The sequence below is a fragment of the Pituophis catenifer genome, unplaced genomic scaffold (assembly GCF_029215685.1).
Source record: "Pituophis catenifer annectens isolate HBS135680 unplaced genomic scaffold, rPitCat1.0.hap2 SCAF_8, whole genome shotgun sequence".
Lineage (NCBI taxonomy): Eukaryota > Metazoa > Chordata > Lepidosauria > Squamata > Colubridae > Pituophis > Pituophis catenifer.
Window position 1 is genome coordinate 73,686,954 of NW_027256888.1, and position 17,136 is coordinate 73,704,089.

At 43.5% G+C, this 17,136-nt stretch overlaps 1 protein-coding gene across 1 annotated transcript in view; it reads right to left on the reverse strand.

Moving 5' to 3' along the window:
* BMP3 (bone morphogenetic protein 3) overlaps positions 1–12,066 on the reverse strand; it is a 31,925-nt gene extending 19,859 nt beyond the window's left edge. The window contains exon 1 of the mRNA XM_070948849.1: positions 11,727–12,066. Coding sequence (XP_070804950.1) covers positions 11,727–12,066 — 340 coding nt within the window. The remainder of the gene's footprint in view (positions 1–11,726) is intronic.
* Between the last annotated feature and the right edge of the window lie 5,070 nt (positions 12,067–17,136).

Consider the following 17,136-nt stretch of genomic DNA (forward strand, 5'->3'; position numbering starts at 1 on the left):
ATTGTTATTATTATTCACTCCTGCTGTCCTTAGAAATACTATCCAAGTTAAGCTTGGGTTGTTTTTTTTAGCAGACTTGCAATATGTGCGATGCTCAGAGAAATTTTGCGTCTTGCTCTTTACAAGCATAGTAGTTGGGTCCTTTCACAAGGCATGGATTTGGTTAACAGGTAAATACGGCATTTTAAATTCAGATCACGGCTTTTAAAAACCAGAGTTACTATAATATTCTCAAACAGCTCTGTCTCATTGAGTCCGAAGATGAACAAAAATATCTCTGAAACACAACTGTCCCTGTAAATTTTAATGTTTGTAATGTTTTTTTAGAATAGAATAGAATTCTTTATTGGCCAAATGTGATTGGACACACAAGGAACTTGTCTTAGGTGTATATGCTCTCAGGGTACATAAGGAGAATAAAATACATTCATCGAGAATAAAAAGATACAACACTTAGTGATAGTCAAGGTTACTAATAAGCTATCAAATCGTACTAGGAAACAAGTAAAAACAATATAAATTGAAAATACAAGCACATGGTCATAGTAATAAGTGGGAAGAGATAAGATACTAGTAAGGAAGAGAATAATAATAGTAGTATTATAGTTACAAATAATTATTTGACAGTGTTGTGAGAATTAATTGTTTAGCAGAGTGATGGCATACGGAGAAAAAACTGTCCTTGTGTCTAGTTGTTCTGGTGTGCAGTGCCCTATAGCGTTGTTTTGAGGGTAGGAGTTGAAACAATTTATGTCCAGGATGTGAGGGGTCTGTAGATATTTTCACAACCCTCTTTTTGACTCGTGCAGTATACAGGTCCTCAATGGAAGGCAGGTTGGTAGTCATTGTTTTTTCTGCAGTTCTAACTATCCTCTGAAGTCTGGGTCTGTCTTGTTGGGCTGCAGAGCCAAACCAGACAGTTATGGAGTTATGCAGTTTGGTTGCTCTGCAACCAAATTTTTAACCCAAATTTAATTTTTTAAAAATGTTTTAATGTGTCTAATGTTTTTATTTTCTTGCTTTTATTCTGTTGTAAGCCACCCAGAGTCACTCTGATGGGAGATGGGTGGCATATAAATTTAATAAATAAACAGGCTTACTATATTTGATTGATATGAACTTTGCTGCACTGTGACCATATTAAGGGCTATAACATAATACACAGCGCATCTTTATACATGCATGATTTATACAGTGTAAATTTATATTACATGACATGGTATATATTAGTATTTCCCAATCTGGGGAACTTTAAAATGGGTGGATTTAGCGAGGCAATTAGGGACAACCTAGGGAAAAGTGAAACATAAATATGTTTCACTTTTACTACATTATAAGTATGGGCTTAGATCCCATCACTTTCAAGTGAGAGTTATGACTGTTTATTTAGTTTTGGTTTTTTTAAATTTACGTATATTCCACCTTTGTTCTCATTCAGCTGAACTTCAATTGCTTGGATTTGCCTGAAAGGGTTTCCTTGATACAAAGAAGTAACTTCAGGGCAGTAATTCTAGAATAAAGTTTCTGAGATTTCGCCTTCTAAATAAACACACACAGGACTTGTCTCTAGGTAAAAGAATGCTCCCCTCCACCGTATTTAATTAATTATATTTAATTTTCTTGATTTCGGTCCTACCTTTCATTAGGAGCTCGGGGGAGTTTATATAGGAGCCTCTAATAATTTTCTGTAGAACAACAATGTTGTAGATTGGGGAGAGAAAGAAAGAGAGAGAGAGAGAGAAAGAGAGAATGAGAGACAGAGGGAGGGAGAGAGACAGAGGGAGGAAGGGAGGAAGAGAGAGAGATAGGGAGGAGGAGAGAGAAAGAGAGAAACAGAGGGAGGAAGGGAGAGAGAGAAAGTGAGAGACAGAGGGAGGGAGGGAGGGAGGGAGAGAGAGGGAGGGAGGAAGAGAGAGACAGACAGAGGGAGAGAGACAGAGGGATAACTCTGCTCAAGCAAGAGACCCTTACAGAATTACAGAGTTGGAAGGGACCCTGGAGGTCATCTAGTCCAACCCCTGCTCTCATAAGATGTGGAAGTAGGGAACTGCTTTGTTTGAAAGGAAAATGAATAGGAATTCTGTCTTTTAAAGGTTAACAGAGTTGGAAGGGACACTGTAGGTCATCTAGTCCAACCCCCCGCCCAAGCAGGAGACCCTACCTACACCATTTCTGACAAATGGCAGTCCAATTAACAACTTAACAACTGCCTTGCTTAGTTAGCAACAGGAATTTGGGCTTGACTGTGGTCGTAAAGTAGAGTATCTAGTAACATAGCGACTATCTGTAGTCGTTTTCACAGCAAGCAGAACTAAGACCGGAATTATCCTTGCAACCATCACACAACTTCCTAAGCGTTTGGCCTCTAGATGTAACAGGCTGTAGGAATTCCCAACCAGCGTGACTTAGAATCCGTATGCATCTCTTCCTACGTTAATTGTGCATGGAATTTTCAATTACGGCAACGAAAAGCAACAACAACTGTTTTTTAGCTTTTAAAAATAACTTGGCCTGGTTGCTTGGAGGCAATTCTGACTCACCAGCGGTGAACGAGGAAATGACTATCTTTGAAGATTCTTACAAACTACCCATTAAAACGAAGCACACAATACTTTTCCTGGAATGATTCTGACCATTGTCCACACCTTTACGTGCACCACAGAGGTGGGTTTCAGCAGGTTCTGACCAGTTCTGGAGAACCGGTCGTTGGAAATTTTGAGTAGTTCGGAGAACCGGTAGTAAAAATTCTGACTGGCCCCGCCCCCATTTATTCTCTGCCTTCCAAGTCCCAGCTGACTGGGAGGAAATGGGGATTTTGCAGTAACCTTCTCCTGGATTGGGGATGGAATGGAGATTTTACAGTATCCTTCCCCTGGAGTGGGGTGGGAATGGAGATTTTACAGTATCCTTCCACTGCCACGCCCACCAAGCCACACCCACAGAACTGGTAGTAAAAAATTTTGGAACCCACCACTGGTGCACCAGATTACTTCTATTAAAATTAAATAATCCTGGACTATGGACCCAGGTGACTATCATGGCATACAGGTAGTCCTCAATTTACGGCCGCCATTGAGCCCGAAATTTAGTGTTGTTAATTTGTTAAGTGAGTTTCGCCTCATTTTATGACTTTTCTCGCCACATTTGTTAAGTGAAATCACTGCAGTTCTTACACTGCTGTTAAGTGAATCTGGCTTCCCCATTTACTTTGCTTGTCAGAAGGTTGCAAAAAGGGGTCACGTGACTCCAGGGTGCCTGCAACCGTCATAAACGTGAGTCAGCCATCAAGCGTCTGAATGTAAATCACGTGACCATGGGGATGCCGCTACGGTCATAAGTGTGAAAAACGGTCTTGGATCCCTTTTTTCAGTGCCTTTGTAACTCTGAACGGTCACTAAATGAACTGTTGTAAGTCGAGGACTACCTGTACATAGTTGCTTCCCTGGAATTAATGAGAGGCATAGCTCAAATTGTGATGTCCACCTATGAGTGGGAAGAATCTTATCTAAAATGTCTCCATGCCACAGAAAGTGATGATTTGAGACTTAACTACAATTCACTCCAAAGGATTTTTCAGATTGCAAATAACTGAACTGCCCCACTGACACATAATCCCTATGTAATTCCACATCTTTTATTTTGGGGCCACACATGCTCATCGTGCAAAAGGTCTAGAATATTAAATTAAAAACAACTGTAGGATTAAGACTTCATAGGGGAAGCCCCAGTGGCTTAAGCAAGCAAGAAAAAAAATATATCTGGGAGCACTTTGAATGTGTCTGTATTGAAAATTCATGAAAAGCAACCAGACAAATAAAATGCTAGCATGGAAAATAGAGTAGAGTAGAGTAGAGTAGAGTAGAGTAGAGTAGAGTAGAGTAGAATAGAATAGAATAGAATAGAATAGAATAGAATAGAATAGAATAGAATAGAATAGAATAGAATTCTTTATTGGCCAAGTGTGATTGGACACACAAGGAATTTGTCTTTGGTGCATATGCTCTCAGAGTACATAAAGAAAAAATAAAATATATTTGTCAAGAATCATAAGATACAACACTTAGGGATAGTCATAGGATACTAATAAGCAATCAAATCATAGGAAACAATAAAAACAATATAAGTTGTAAAGATACAAGCAACATGAATATAGCCATAAATGGGGAGAGAAAGGTACTAGTAAGGATGAGAAGAAGAATAGTAATACTGTCTTAGTAAATTATTTGACAGTGTTGTGGGAATTAGTTCTTTAGCAGAGTGATTTGGGAAAAAACTGTTCTTGTGTCTAGTTGTTCTGGTGTGCAGTGCTCTATAGCGTCGTTTTGAGGGTAGGAGTTGAAACAATTTATGTCCAGGATGTGAGGGGTCTGTAGATATTTTCATAGCCCTGATAGGCCTATGACTGAATGCAAACAACTTCCCTTTCTCACTTCGAAATAATAAAATACACACCTTGCCCTGGCAAACAATGTTACAGGTAGTAACATTCAAAATTACCATGGCACTGAAAAAAAACTGGCTTACAATCAGTCCTGCCCTTATGACTGTTGCAGTGTCCCCACAATCATGTGATCAAAATTTGGGCACTTGGCAACCGGCATGTATTTGTAATGGTTGCAGTGTCCTAGGGTCATTTGATTGTCATCTGTAATTTTTTTCCAGCCAGCAAAGTCAGAAGGAGGAAGCCAGATTCGCTAAACCACTATATGTCTTAACAAGGCAAGTTATTCGCTTAAGAACGGTGGCAGACATGGTTGCAAAATCGGGCTTTGCTTTAGCAATAGAAATTCTGGTCCCAATTGTGTTTGTAAACAGCAACAGCATTAGCACTTAGACTTGTATACCGCTTCACAGTGCTTTATAGACCTCTCTAAGCGTAAGACACCCTATTGCCCCCAACAATCTTGAGTCCTCATTTTACTGACCTCAGAAGGATGGAAGGCTGAGTCAATCTTGAGCCTGGTGAGATTCGAACTGCCAAATTGCAGGCAGCCGGCAGTCAGCAGAAGTAGCCTGCAGTACTGCACTCTAACCACTGCGCCACTACAGCTCTTGGAGGACTAAATGGAAGGCTATCTTTTGACACATCCAAACCACCAACTTCATATTGTTGCACATAAAAGCAAATTGTTTCAGAAGTTGCCAATGTTGATGTAACTTAGTTATAGGCCCAAAAGTGCTTGTTCAGGAGGCAACTGGATTTTGTTGTTTTTTCTTTGAAGACGTTTCGCTTATCATCGGAGAAGCTTCTTCAGCTCTGACAGGATGGTGGGGAATGGAAGGATTATTCATTCAGAGGATTATCCACTATCCTGTCAGAGCTGAAGAAGCTTCTTGGATGAGAAGCGAAATATCTTCAAAAGAAAAAAACAATAAAATTCCAGTTGCCTCCTGAAAAAGCACCTTTGGGACAACCATGACCTGGAGGACTGAGAATCTCTACAGACTTTTAACTTAGCTATAGATTTAACTGCAAATGTGTTAAGGTCAGAATCTAGTCAGCAAAACATGCAGTAATTCATTTCATGGTGCATCAGCAGGTTACTCACAACTTGGTAATAGCTACAGTGATCAACAACCCAATTTGACAAAACACACTTCCTCCTTTTGATTTCGATGGCTAAGAAAATAACTCCAAGTCTGCCATTGTATGTACTTATTGTGGATAAGCATAACTGAACACAGTGGGAGTTCTCGCTGAATGAACCTACGTAGTCAGCAAGCAAAGCGGTATCAGATTTCGTAGAAAATATCAGCATGTTGGGGGGGAGGGGAAATCCCTCTAAGTTAAAAATTAGAAAGACACTGAAAGAGGGAAAGAAGCAGTCATGGATCGCTCTCTGGGGAGCAGATTTATTCTTTTGTACACAATCATTTTGACCATTCCACTGAATGCAATAATTATGAATATTGTAAGCTTTTTTAGGAGCAGGGGTGTCAAACTCGATTTCATTGAGGGCAGCATCAGGGTCGCGTTTGACCTTGGGGGGCCGGGGTGGGTGTGGCCAGGGTGGGCATGGCCAGCTCTCAACATCACTTATGTTGGGGGTGCCTCTGCCAGCGAAAACGGGCTCCCAATCTGTTTTCAGCTGGGACGGCCTTCTGCAACCTCTTGAGCTGTTTTCGTTGGCAGAGGCACTGCGGGCCAGTCCTTTGCTGTTTCCAGGGCAGCCTGGAGGGCCAGATCAAAACACCCCACGGGTCAGATCTGAGTTTGACACCCCTGAGCTATAGGCCTGTGATGGCGAACCTATGGCACACGTGCCGGAAGTGGCATGCAGTCCCATCTCTCCAGGCACACAAGCTGTTGCCCGTTGCTCTTCCGGGTTCCAGCATGCCGGCCAGCTGGTCTTCACACGCATGGGAGTGCCGGAAACCAGAAAAGCAGCCGCCTAGCGTGCATACTCACACCAGCGCGCATGTGCACACTGGAAACCAGAACATCATCTTCCCGGCCACACATGTGCACCGGCCAGCTGTTCTTCCGGTTTCCAGCATGCGCACATGCGCGCGCTCCCAATTCAGCACTTAGTGCCAAAAAGGTTCGCCAATACTGCTGTAGGCTATTTCAGAGTTGCACACAAGAGAGATACAATATGTTGTTGCTGGATTATCTATTCATCTGCCAGCAAAACCAAAATGCCAAATTCAGCTTTGGTGGTGGGAGAATTCAATGTCCTGGAGATTTGTTAGATATATACCTAGGCAAGACTTTTTATGGCTCCTGGGCCACATCTGGCCCTTTGGCTGTCCCTCCTTGGCCCAAGTGAGGTCAATCAGAAATTAGAAATGAAATGCACGCAATACAACTGCATTGCTTTTATTTTGAAGCCAACTGTTATTATTTTTCCCCCAATTTGCATATGTGCATACGTGCATACCTCTGCAGTTTCACAGCCCTATTGGTTCAGCCCTGGATAACAGTTCCAGTTTGTTATGTGGGAAAAATTAGGGCAATTAATTGCCCTGCTCTGGCTTAGAAAGAAAAACATCCTAGTCTCCAAACAGTTTCTCTCTCCTCACATCAGATCTAGAATCGATGAGGATTCGTTTCATCCTGCTGAAACAAACAGAACTGATTTTTTAAAAAATGGTTTAAAAGACATCAGAATTACTTTGTTTACGGGTCAACACCAGGAGAGGGATAGTTAACATAGAGCAGCAGAGTAAAACTTCAGTGTAAATTGGAAATCCAATAAGATGTCAATTATCTTCGGTATTCCATGTCAGTTCATGCCTAGATCCTTTTGCTAAGAAATAACTTCTATCTCTATAAGAATGCCTTGGTCACAAAATATATTGTGCAAAAAAAGTTAATATTTTCAGCAGTTTATCTAGGGGATAGCTAAATCCCCTGTAAAGCTTGCAGCAGAATTTTTTCCAACCACATCAAACTTACAATTATTCCAAACAGAGCTATATGTTTTTAGAGGCATGCTGAAAATAACTTATGGTTAACTGCATATTCAGTAGCCTACTGCATTTATTTCTTTACGTAAGCAACAGATGCACGCAAAACTGACTTGTAGGCCCAGTAAATATGCTAATATAAGAGTATGAAATATTACTGGGTCTCATCGCAATTTTGTAATTAGATTTCAGACTGCAGAAAAAAATTAAGAGAATATTCATTCATTAGAGATAGAATAACTAATGACACTGATTTTCACATGTAAGATTTTGAGGTCCTCAGATGTCTAGGATAAAAAAGGCTCGGTTTTTTTTAAAAAAGATATTTATTCTGCCTTTATTGTGTTTTATAAACAAGTCAAGGTGATGGATATACCGGTAGGTCAGTATATATATGTGTGATATATCTATTTATTAATATTATATATTATATATGAAACATTCATTCTTCCTCATTTTCCCCAAAATCACCCAATTGGCTTTCATGCCTAAGGCAGGACTAGAACTCACGGTCTCCTACCAATTGGCCCAAAGTCACCCAGCTTGCTTTCATGCCTAAAGTGGGACTAGAACTCACAGTCTCCAGGTTTCCAGGCCAGCATCATAACCACTACACTAAATTTGGTTTGTGGAATTGATCTGATATTCTCAGAATTCTATAAAATTCTGAGCTGCATAGAATTTATGCATAGAGAGTATAAAGAGGAACACATTACTTTTAACCTCTGCGTAAATGGGCTGTTTAATGATACGGACAAAGAATTGTTCAGAAGGAACATAAATTATCAGACTGATTATCCTGCTCAGAAGCAATATAATTTCTTGCTTCACATGAAGCAAAACCGCTGGTGATAGCTATCTCTGTTTTATGTTGTGTTATTGTGTGCTTAATCATATTAATAAGCCAACTGATTACTCCTAACTAAAATGCTGAGCTAGGCATATTTTATTTCCAAGTAAGCATATATATGCAGGATTGGGTTAGAACGCTGAACCCTTACATCAAAAAAGGCTTAATGTTTATGTTTTAAAATTTTAAAAGTTGGAGGGAGGAACAACGAAGGAGGAAAATGTAGAAATTTAACTACTGAATATCTAAGGTTTATTTTTTGTTATAAGATTTCAAAATATCTGAACTTTGAGAAAAGTAGGAGGGGAAAATGTTTTTGTAAATGAATTGAATACCTCATTGATATATTAAGAGAATTTTTAAGGTTTGAATGCTTAATATTTGTTAATGGTTTTAAAACTCTTAAGAGTTATTGGATTATATGCTACTTTGAGTCTATAAAAAGGGAGGTTGATGAAATTGTAAAAGGGGTGTTAAGGGGTCTTGGGAGCTATTAAATCTTGCAGTTAGCTAGTTTATTTTAGCGAATGTTTAGTGAAATCTATGCCCTGTTTTTGTTCTGGGAAGTCGGGGATGAGGGGTGGTGAGGAGGGGTTGAAGATTGAGTTTAGAGATGGATTATGGATTAATTTTTTTTTCTTTCTTTCTTGATGATAGTTCGAATGATTGCTTATATTGTATACTTGTTTGATCATAAAATAAAAACTTTTTTAATAAAAAAAAAGGCTTAATAGGTGCAAAGTGGAACTATTATTGATTTTTTTCCCCTTCTTATTTATACTTACTGGTTGTGGGATTAGTGTTTTCAACCCCTGTTTTATATTTTTATACTACTCCAACAGCTTCTAATTATAAGGTACTTAATACTTTATAGGAATATATAATAAATCAGTTAAAAGATTAAGTAATGCTCTTAAGAGATGATTTTAGAGAAGAATTAACTAAGAATTGAGAGAAGAAATAAGGAGAAGAGAACAATTAACCAGTGGAACAACTTGCTACCAGAAGTTGTGGGAGCTTCATCACAGGAGGTTTTTAAGAAGAGACTGGACAGCCACTTGTCTGAAATGGTAGAGGGTCTCCAGCTTGAGCAGGGGGTTGGACTCGACTATTTTAATTGATTGAGATTTGGCTAGTAACTTGTAGATTTCAAATACACGTTGAAGAATAGCTTTCTCAATTGAACAGGTAGGCATTTTTTGGGTGGGTGGGGGGAGGTATCTTAAGGGAAATCTCTGAATAGAGATTTTGAGACAAGCGCAGACTTTGGACTTGCTCCAGCTGCCAAATCATTCACCAAATCCCTCTAGAGTTCACTGGAGCAAGAAGCAAAAAAGATCCGCAGATCCTGATGTCTGAATGAACTTTCATTCACTGCCTGTTAAGTGTCTTCAGCAGGGCAACTGTATTAGCAGCCGCAAATTTTCTACTGCATGTAATAATTTCTCAGGATCTAATTTATACCTGAGAAAAAATAGATCAAAAATTTTAAAAAATAAATGTAAACCCATGGCTACACTTTGCTTTTAATTTTTTAAAAAAGAAAAGATTTACTCAGTTGGACATGAGCTGTTTTTTCTACCTGTACTTGCTATTTTTAATCACTTATAGCAGGTCTTCTGTAGGTTCTAAGATTGACAGCTCTGGGAAGTCATTTTTGAAAGATATGGAAACTCCGAGTATTTCTGCAAACAAACCCTGTTTACACAAGAAACTTCTCTATCATTTGCTCCCGGTCACCTTAATTAATTAATTAATTAATTAATTAATTAATTAATTTATTATTTCTCAAGCATATATAAGGTAACAGGTAAAAGTATAAACATAATTTGAATACATGAAAAGAGTAAGAGTAAAAAGGAATATTAGGACAGGGACAGTAGGCACGCTGGTGCACTTATGCACAACCCTTACAGACCTCTTAGGAATGGGGTGAGGTCAACAGTAGATAGTCTAAGGTTAAAGGTTTTGGGGGTTTGGGGAAGAAACCACAGAGTCAGGTAGTGCATTCCAGGCATTGACCACTCTGTTACTGAAGTCGTATTTTCTGCAATCGAGTTTGGAGCGGTTTACCTTGAGTTTGTATCTATTGTTTGCTCGTGTATTGTTGTGGTTGAAGCTGAAGTAGTCGTTGACAGGTAGGACATTGTGGCAGATTATTTTATGTACTATGCTTAGGTCAGACTGAAGTCGGCATAATTCCTTCCCTGTCAGAACAGAGTTTTAATCCCTAAAGCTGATCCAGGACATTTGCTTCAACTTCTATTTTAACATGGACTATAGCCAGTGTCCCTGGAAGATTTCCGCAGGAGAAAAAGCCCCCGAGTTTCCTTCTTTGACTTAGAAATGTGCCCACAGTTCACCCCAAAGACGCCCAGTGGTGGGATTCAGCCAGTTCGCACCACTTCGGGAGAATCGGTTGTTAACTTTCTGAGCAGTTTGGTAAACTGGTCATTAGGGCAGAGAACTGGTTGTTAAATTACTTGAATCCCACCACTGAAGACGCCTCATTCTTTACTTATACAGGTAGTTCTCGACTTATGACCACAACCGAGCCCAACATTTCTGTTGTTAACCGAGACATTTGATCAGTTTTGCCCCCATTTTACGACCTTTCTCGCCACCGTTGTTAAGTGCATCACTGCAGTTGATAAAAAATTAGTAACCCAGTGAATCTGGCTTCCCAACTGACTTTGCTTGTCAGAAGATTCGACAAAAGGGGATCCCATGACCTCCGGGCCACCGCAACCGTCATAAATACGAATCAGTTGTCAAAGCATCTGAAGGTTGACTATACCCGAGAAGGCTGCGAAGGTCATAAACTGTGAAAAACAGGTCCTGCCTAAGTCACATTTTTTTTTTTTCAGTGCCCTTGTAACTTTGAAGGAACGAACTGTGGCAAATTCTGGTGTAACTTTTTAACCAGTGGCTACGCACAGGTTTGGTTTAGCAGGCAAGAGCTATGGGGCATTGGATCAAGGCGGTTCAGCGACCCACAGATCCAGGGCGGGATGCTTCGCCCTCCGGCGCAGGCAACGACGACTTTTCCCTCCCAGCCGCGCGACCCTGCGCGTGCAACCGGCGCGAGCGAGATCCTCCCCGCCTCTATTTTAATTACCACACCTGCGAATCCCCCCCCCCACCACATCAGCCGCGCGGTCGGCTCGCAGGTCACGCGCTCTGGCGCGGACAGCCGCGTTCCCCCCCCCCCTCCGCACCCCCAATGTCCCGTCTGGGCGCGCCCACCTCGCCCGGGGGGGGGGGGAGAGAACGAAGCCCCGCGAGAGCCGCACCTGTCACTAAGGGGCGGCAGCCGCACGCGCCTCGCTCTCCCAAACCCTCCCCCCCGTCCAACCGCACCTCCGACGTAGCGAAAACGGGACCCTCGCTCTGAGGGAAGTGTCCCCCCCCACCTCCGACCGGCTTTCCGCGCTCCCCTTCCCGCGCGTGAGCCCTTCGGACTCACCTGCCGGCAGCGCTCGGAAGCTTCGCACCGTGTTGCCTTCTCGGAGGTGAAACAGCCGGGACGTTCCGGCCGCTTCCGAATCCCGACTCCGGCCGCTGTAGCGGACGTAAAGGCGCAGCATGTGTTCCGACACTTTGTCTCCGGCGGCGGCGGAGGAGACCACCGTCGGGGAAAGCTGCTCCGCCGCCTCAGTTTCGGACGTCCGGCTCCTGCGCCCTCCTCTTACGCTCCCTTTGGCGAACCCGCCCGGGCGCTCCCCGGACCCTTCGGCCACCAGGCTGCAGCAGCTCAACCAGAGGCAAAACCACCACCGGAGCAGCGCGCGCGGAGAACCCGCCATGCCTCCCCCCCGCTTGCCTTGAAGGGGTGGTGATGGTGCCGGAGGAGGACTGGCTCGCTCCTCAAGCCGCCCGTCCGAATCCGAAGCGAGCGCAGCCCAGCCTCGTCGCTGCCACGGCCGCGGGTGGGGTGGGGTTGGGTGGGTTTTGAGGGAAACCAGTGAGGGAGGGAGGGAGGTCGTCCGGCGCGGTGAGGGGGTGGTGATGGCGGTGGGGGGGGGGCTGGAAGAGCGTCTTTCAACCTGCCCGCGGAGTTTGCCGGCGGGACGAGGGGAAAGAGAAGCCTGCGTGTACGCGCGCGCGCGCAAAAGCAACAGCTCCGGCAGGTTCCTTCGCCCCTGCCTCGAGTGGGGCAAGGCGCAGCCCTGGGCTGAGTTTTGTACGGCGTGTGCGTGTGTGGCGGGACTCGCAAGCGCCGGCGAAACGGGCAGCCAATCGCCTCCTCCTCCTCCTTCCTCCTCCTCCTCCTCCTCTCGGAGCCGAGGGAAAGTCTCTCGCAGCGAAAGTGAGGGGAGGGGGGTTGCGCGCGCCACCCGCCAAGCCCGCCCGCGATGCCAAGGCGATCCGCTGTCCCCCTGTGGATTGCTGCTGGATCGGTCGCGGCGGGCCGGAGAGGTTGAGAGAAGAAGAAGAAGAAGAAGAGCCGGGCGGGCTTTGGTTTTTTTCGACCCAGCCGGGGGTCAAGGTCCTGCTTAAACAACGGGAGGGGCTGCTGCGGGCGGCCCGCTGCTGGATGCAATCGCGCTGAGGGGAGAGAAAGACATCTGGGGGGGGCGGGAAAAACATCTGTCCGTCCGGATTTTTTAGTAAAGCGAGGAGTTTGGGAGTGGGACCCTCGAATGAGCTGCTCTTTTGGCGCAGCGAGGGAACGGAAGGCGGCGCTGCTTGCTAGGAACCCAAAGCTGTTGGGGTTGGTTTTTGGTTTTTTTTTCCTGGTTTTCCATGCCCTGGGTTCAAATGATGGTGCCGTTTGACACGACAGCCCTGTAAGGTAGGGCGGTATCTTCAGACAAGCCCGGCGAGGCTGAGATCATATAGAAAGATCCAGAGAGGCCACACCTAAGAGTACTGCATCCAGTTTTGGTCAACACAATATAAGAAAAAGATGTTTATTTATTTATTTATTGAATTTCTATACTGCCCTTCTCCCGAAGGACTCAGGGCGGTGAACAGATTAAAGATTTCATATACATATAATAATTTTTATTTTATTTTTTTATAAACAGTAAATAATAAATTGAGTCAACTTGGTGTATCTGCTAAGACCTTGGCATAGAATTTAGATGTTTATGCTAGCCCTGCTTGTTGAAACAGAAAGGTCTTCAGGGCACGTCGGAAAGTGTGAAGATCTGGGATTATTCGTATGTTGAGACCAGAGGTGGGTTTCCAGCAGGTTCTGACCGGTTCTGGAGAACCGGAAGCGGAAATTTTGAGTAGTTCGGAGAACCGGTAAATACCACCTCTGACTGACCCCGCCCCCATCTATTATCTGCCTCCTAAATCCCAGCTGATCTGGAAATGGGGATTTTGCAGTAACCTTCCCCTGGATTGGGGAGGGAATGAAGATTTTACAGTATCCTTTCCCTGCCACGCCCACCAAGCCACCCACACAGAACCGGTAGTAAAAAAATTTGAAACCCACCTCTGGTTCAGGCTCTAGAAAGAGTGCAGAGCAACAAAGATGATGAGGGGACTGGAGACTAAAACATAAGATGAACGGTTGCAGGAACTGGGCATGGCTAGTCTAGTGAAGAGAAGGACCAGGGGAGAGATGATAGCTGTCTTCCAATATTTGGGGGGCTGCCACAGAGAGGAGGAGGTCAAGCTGTTTTCCAAAGCACCCGAAGGCCAGATGAGGAATAGTGGATGGAAACTGACCAAGGAGAGATATAAGGAGAAATTTTCTGACAGCGAGAGCAAGCAACCCATGGAACAGAAGTTGCCTTCAGAAGTTGTGGGAGCTTCATCACTGGAAGCTTTCAAGAAGAGACTGGAGGGCCATCTGTTAGAAATGGTATAGGTAGGGTCTGCTTGGGCGGGGGGGGGGGGGCGGAGTGGGGGGTTGGACTAGATGACCTACAAGGTCCCTTCCAACTCTGTTAATCTAATCTGTAGGACGTTGCCTGGATTGCGGCTTCACATTCGACCTCAAATTTTGGTTGAGGCTGGTTATTCAGAAAATTGTAATCCCAAAATATCTAGATTCTAGAATGTGGCTATTAAAGCTCAGGCAGGTGATTTTAAGTTGTCCCACTCGCCTTCATTTTCCTCTCAGCTGCCAACAGGCAAAATTGGGGAAAATACAGCCAGTCCTCCACTTGCAACAGTTCACTTAGTGACCGTTCAAAATTACGACATCACTGCAGAAAGTGACCTATGACCTTTTTTCACACTTACAACCATTGAAGCATCCCCATGGCCACATGCTCAAAACTCAAATACTTGGCAACTGATTCATATTTGCTGTGTCCCAGAGTCACGTGATCCTCTTTTGCGTCCTTCTGACAAGCAAAGGCAACGGGGGTGGGTGGGGAGGATGGCAGATTCACTTAACAACACTGGCAAGAAAAATTGTAAAATGGGGCAAAACTCACTTAACAAATGCTTCACTTAGCAGCAGGAATGTTGGCCTCAATTATGGTCGTAAATCAAGGACTACCTGTAGTTCAAATTTACTTAAACGGCAGCCACTGGGCCAAGAGCCTTGGTGGTACAGGGGTTTAAGGCACCCTGTTATTAAGCTTATTAAGACCAGCTGCCTGCAATTACTGCAGGGTTCGAATCTCGCCAAGGCTCAAGGTTGACTCAGCCTTCCATCCTTTCTAAGGTAGGTGAAATGAGGACCCAGTTTGTGGGGGCAATAAGCTGACTTTGTATAAATATACAAAAGGATGAAGGCTATTGCTGAGCACATTGTAAGCCGCCCTGAGTCTTCGGAGAAGGGCGGCATATAAATCAAATTTAAAAAAAAAAAAAAAAGGCGTGAAATTGGAATGTTATGGTCTCTTGCAAAGATGCTCAAATGGTCACGGATTTCAATTCCTTTAAGTGGACTTTAAGTTTAACAACTTTTCCTACACTTGGGAAGCAGATGCAGTGCAGATTACTAAAATTGGCATTTTTTTAACCAATGGACAAATCGCAAGTCGGGTTTTCTTTAGGCCCAAGAAAGAACAAGGTGTTTTAAAGAAGATATGACCTATTCTAGGTAAAGGTTCCCCTCCCATATATGTGCTAGTCATTCCCGACTCTAGGGGGTGGTGCTTTTTTCCGTTTCTAAGCCGAAGAGCCAGCGCTGTCTGATGACAATTCCGTGGTCATGTGGCCGGCATGACTAAATGCCAGAACCGCTGACTTCAAAACAAAAAGTAGTAAATCAAAACTGCTAAATGTTTTTAAACTAAAATTGGGTTTTGCAGTCACACCACTAACAATTATCAAATACGACTTCATTTTCATAATTCTTTTCTACTTTGGCCTGCTAACGAGCTGTTAGCTGAATTACTAATTACTATTGGAAATGGGTATCAAACTAGACACATCACCGGAAGTTAAAATCATAAGACTACTACTGATTTACTTTGCCCATGTTTTGTGCGCGAATTTGTTGGAGAAGGCAATGACGCTTTTGTTTCCCTTGCAAGAAATATTATTCCTCCCTAAGTGGAAATGAAATCCATATATGTCCTTGTCTAGTCACTTCAAACAAGCACCAATTTTGGAGAATGCCCAATCTAAAAGTTGTAGACCTTCAAGGGATAGTTGCTTTGGAGCAATGAACCCACCGGTTCATTTTCTCCAGATGGGTTTGATACACGGTGGGCAAACAGTAATTCCTTGCATTTGTATCCTGTTCTTCAGCTAACGTTACAAGCTCAAATAGAACACAAGGCAGAAAATGGCTTCAATGTGCAACCTCCAGATGTGACGTTTTGTGGGTTTCGCTAGCATTCTGGTCCTGCCTCGGCTGTGGTTTGGGAATGAAGATCGGATGACGATCGCGAGCAATGCTGGGCAAAGTATTTGAAAGGGATGCTTTACAAAAAGCCTTGAGTGGAGAAAAATACTTCTTGAAGCAGGAAAGTAGATGTGTCGTTTGGACGTCGTGGCCCAACTGCTTCCAAGCCATGTCTTGCTTGTTGTTGTGTGAGTGTGCACACACAGAGACAATTCACATGCTAGGACTGCCAGCAAAGCAAAGCAGCTATGTGTGCACACAAATATAAGGATGATTAAGAATGGGATAAGGGACGTGATGGCTCAGTGGATAAGATGCTGAGCTTGTCGATCGAAAGGTCGGCAGTTCAGCGGTTCGAATCCCTAGTGTGATGTAACGGGGTGAGCTCCCGTTACTTGTCCCAGCTTCTGCCAACCTAGCAGTTCGAAAGCACGTAAAAAAATGCAAGTAGAAAAATAGGGACGATCTTTGGTGGGAAGGTAACAGCGTTCTGTGCGCCTTTGGCGTTTAGTCATGCCAGCCACATGACCATGGAAACGTCTTCGGACAGTGCTGGCTCTTCAGCTTTCAAATGGAGATGAGCACTGTCCCCTAGAGTCAGGAACAACTAGCACATATGTGCAAGGGAAACCTTTACCTTTACCTTTAAGAACGGAATGGGATAACTCACCACAGGCTACTCACCGTAGCCAAATAGCCACGGCCAGTTCACTACAGGACAGCTTGCCACAGCCAACATGCCACGGGACAATTCAACAATTCTATTTACGTATTTAAAATAATCTTAAAAAGTAATTTTAAATTTTCATTCACATTTCATTTTGTCCTTCTTTAGGCACCTTTATTAAATGATTCTATGCCACCATTTCTTGATATTAGTGTAACTCTTGTCCCACGGCGAGTTGGCCATGGCAAGTTTCTCGTGGCAAGTTGGCTGCGGTGAGTTGCCCTAGACCCAATTAAGAACACTTTCAAAGCAGCCAAGAATTTCGCAGTCAAAATTTCAGGAACTGATTGCACCCAGTTTTTTGTTGTTTTTTTTAAGGGAAATGAAGCGAAGCTGATGATACAAATACCTCTGTTTGTCATTGAAGTTCTACCTTGATTTACTTGT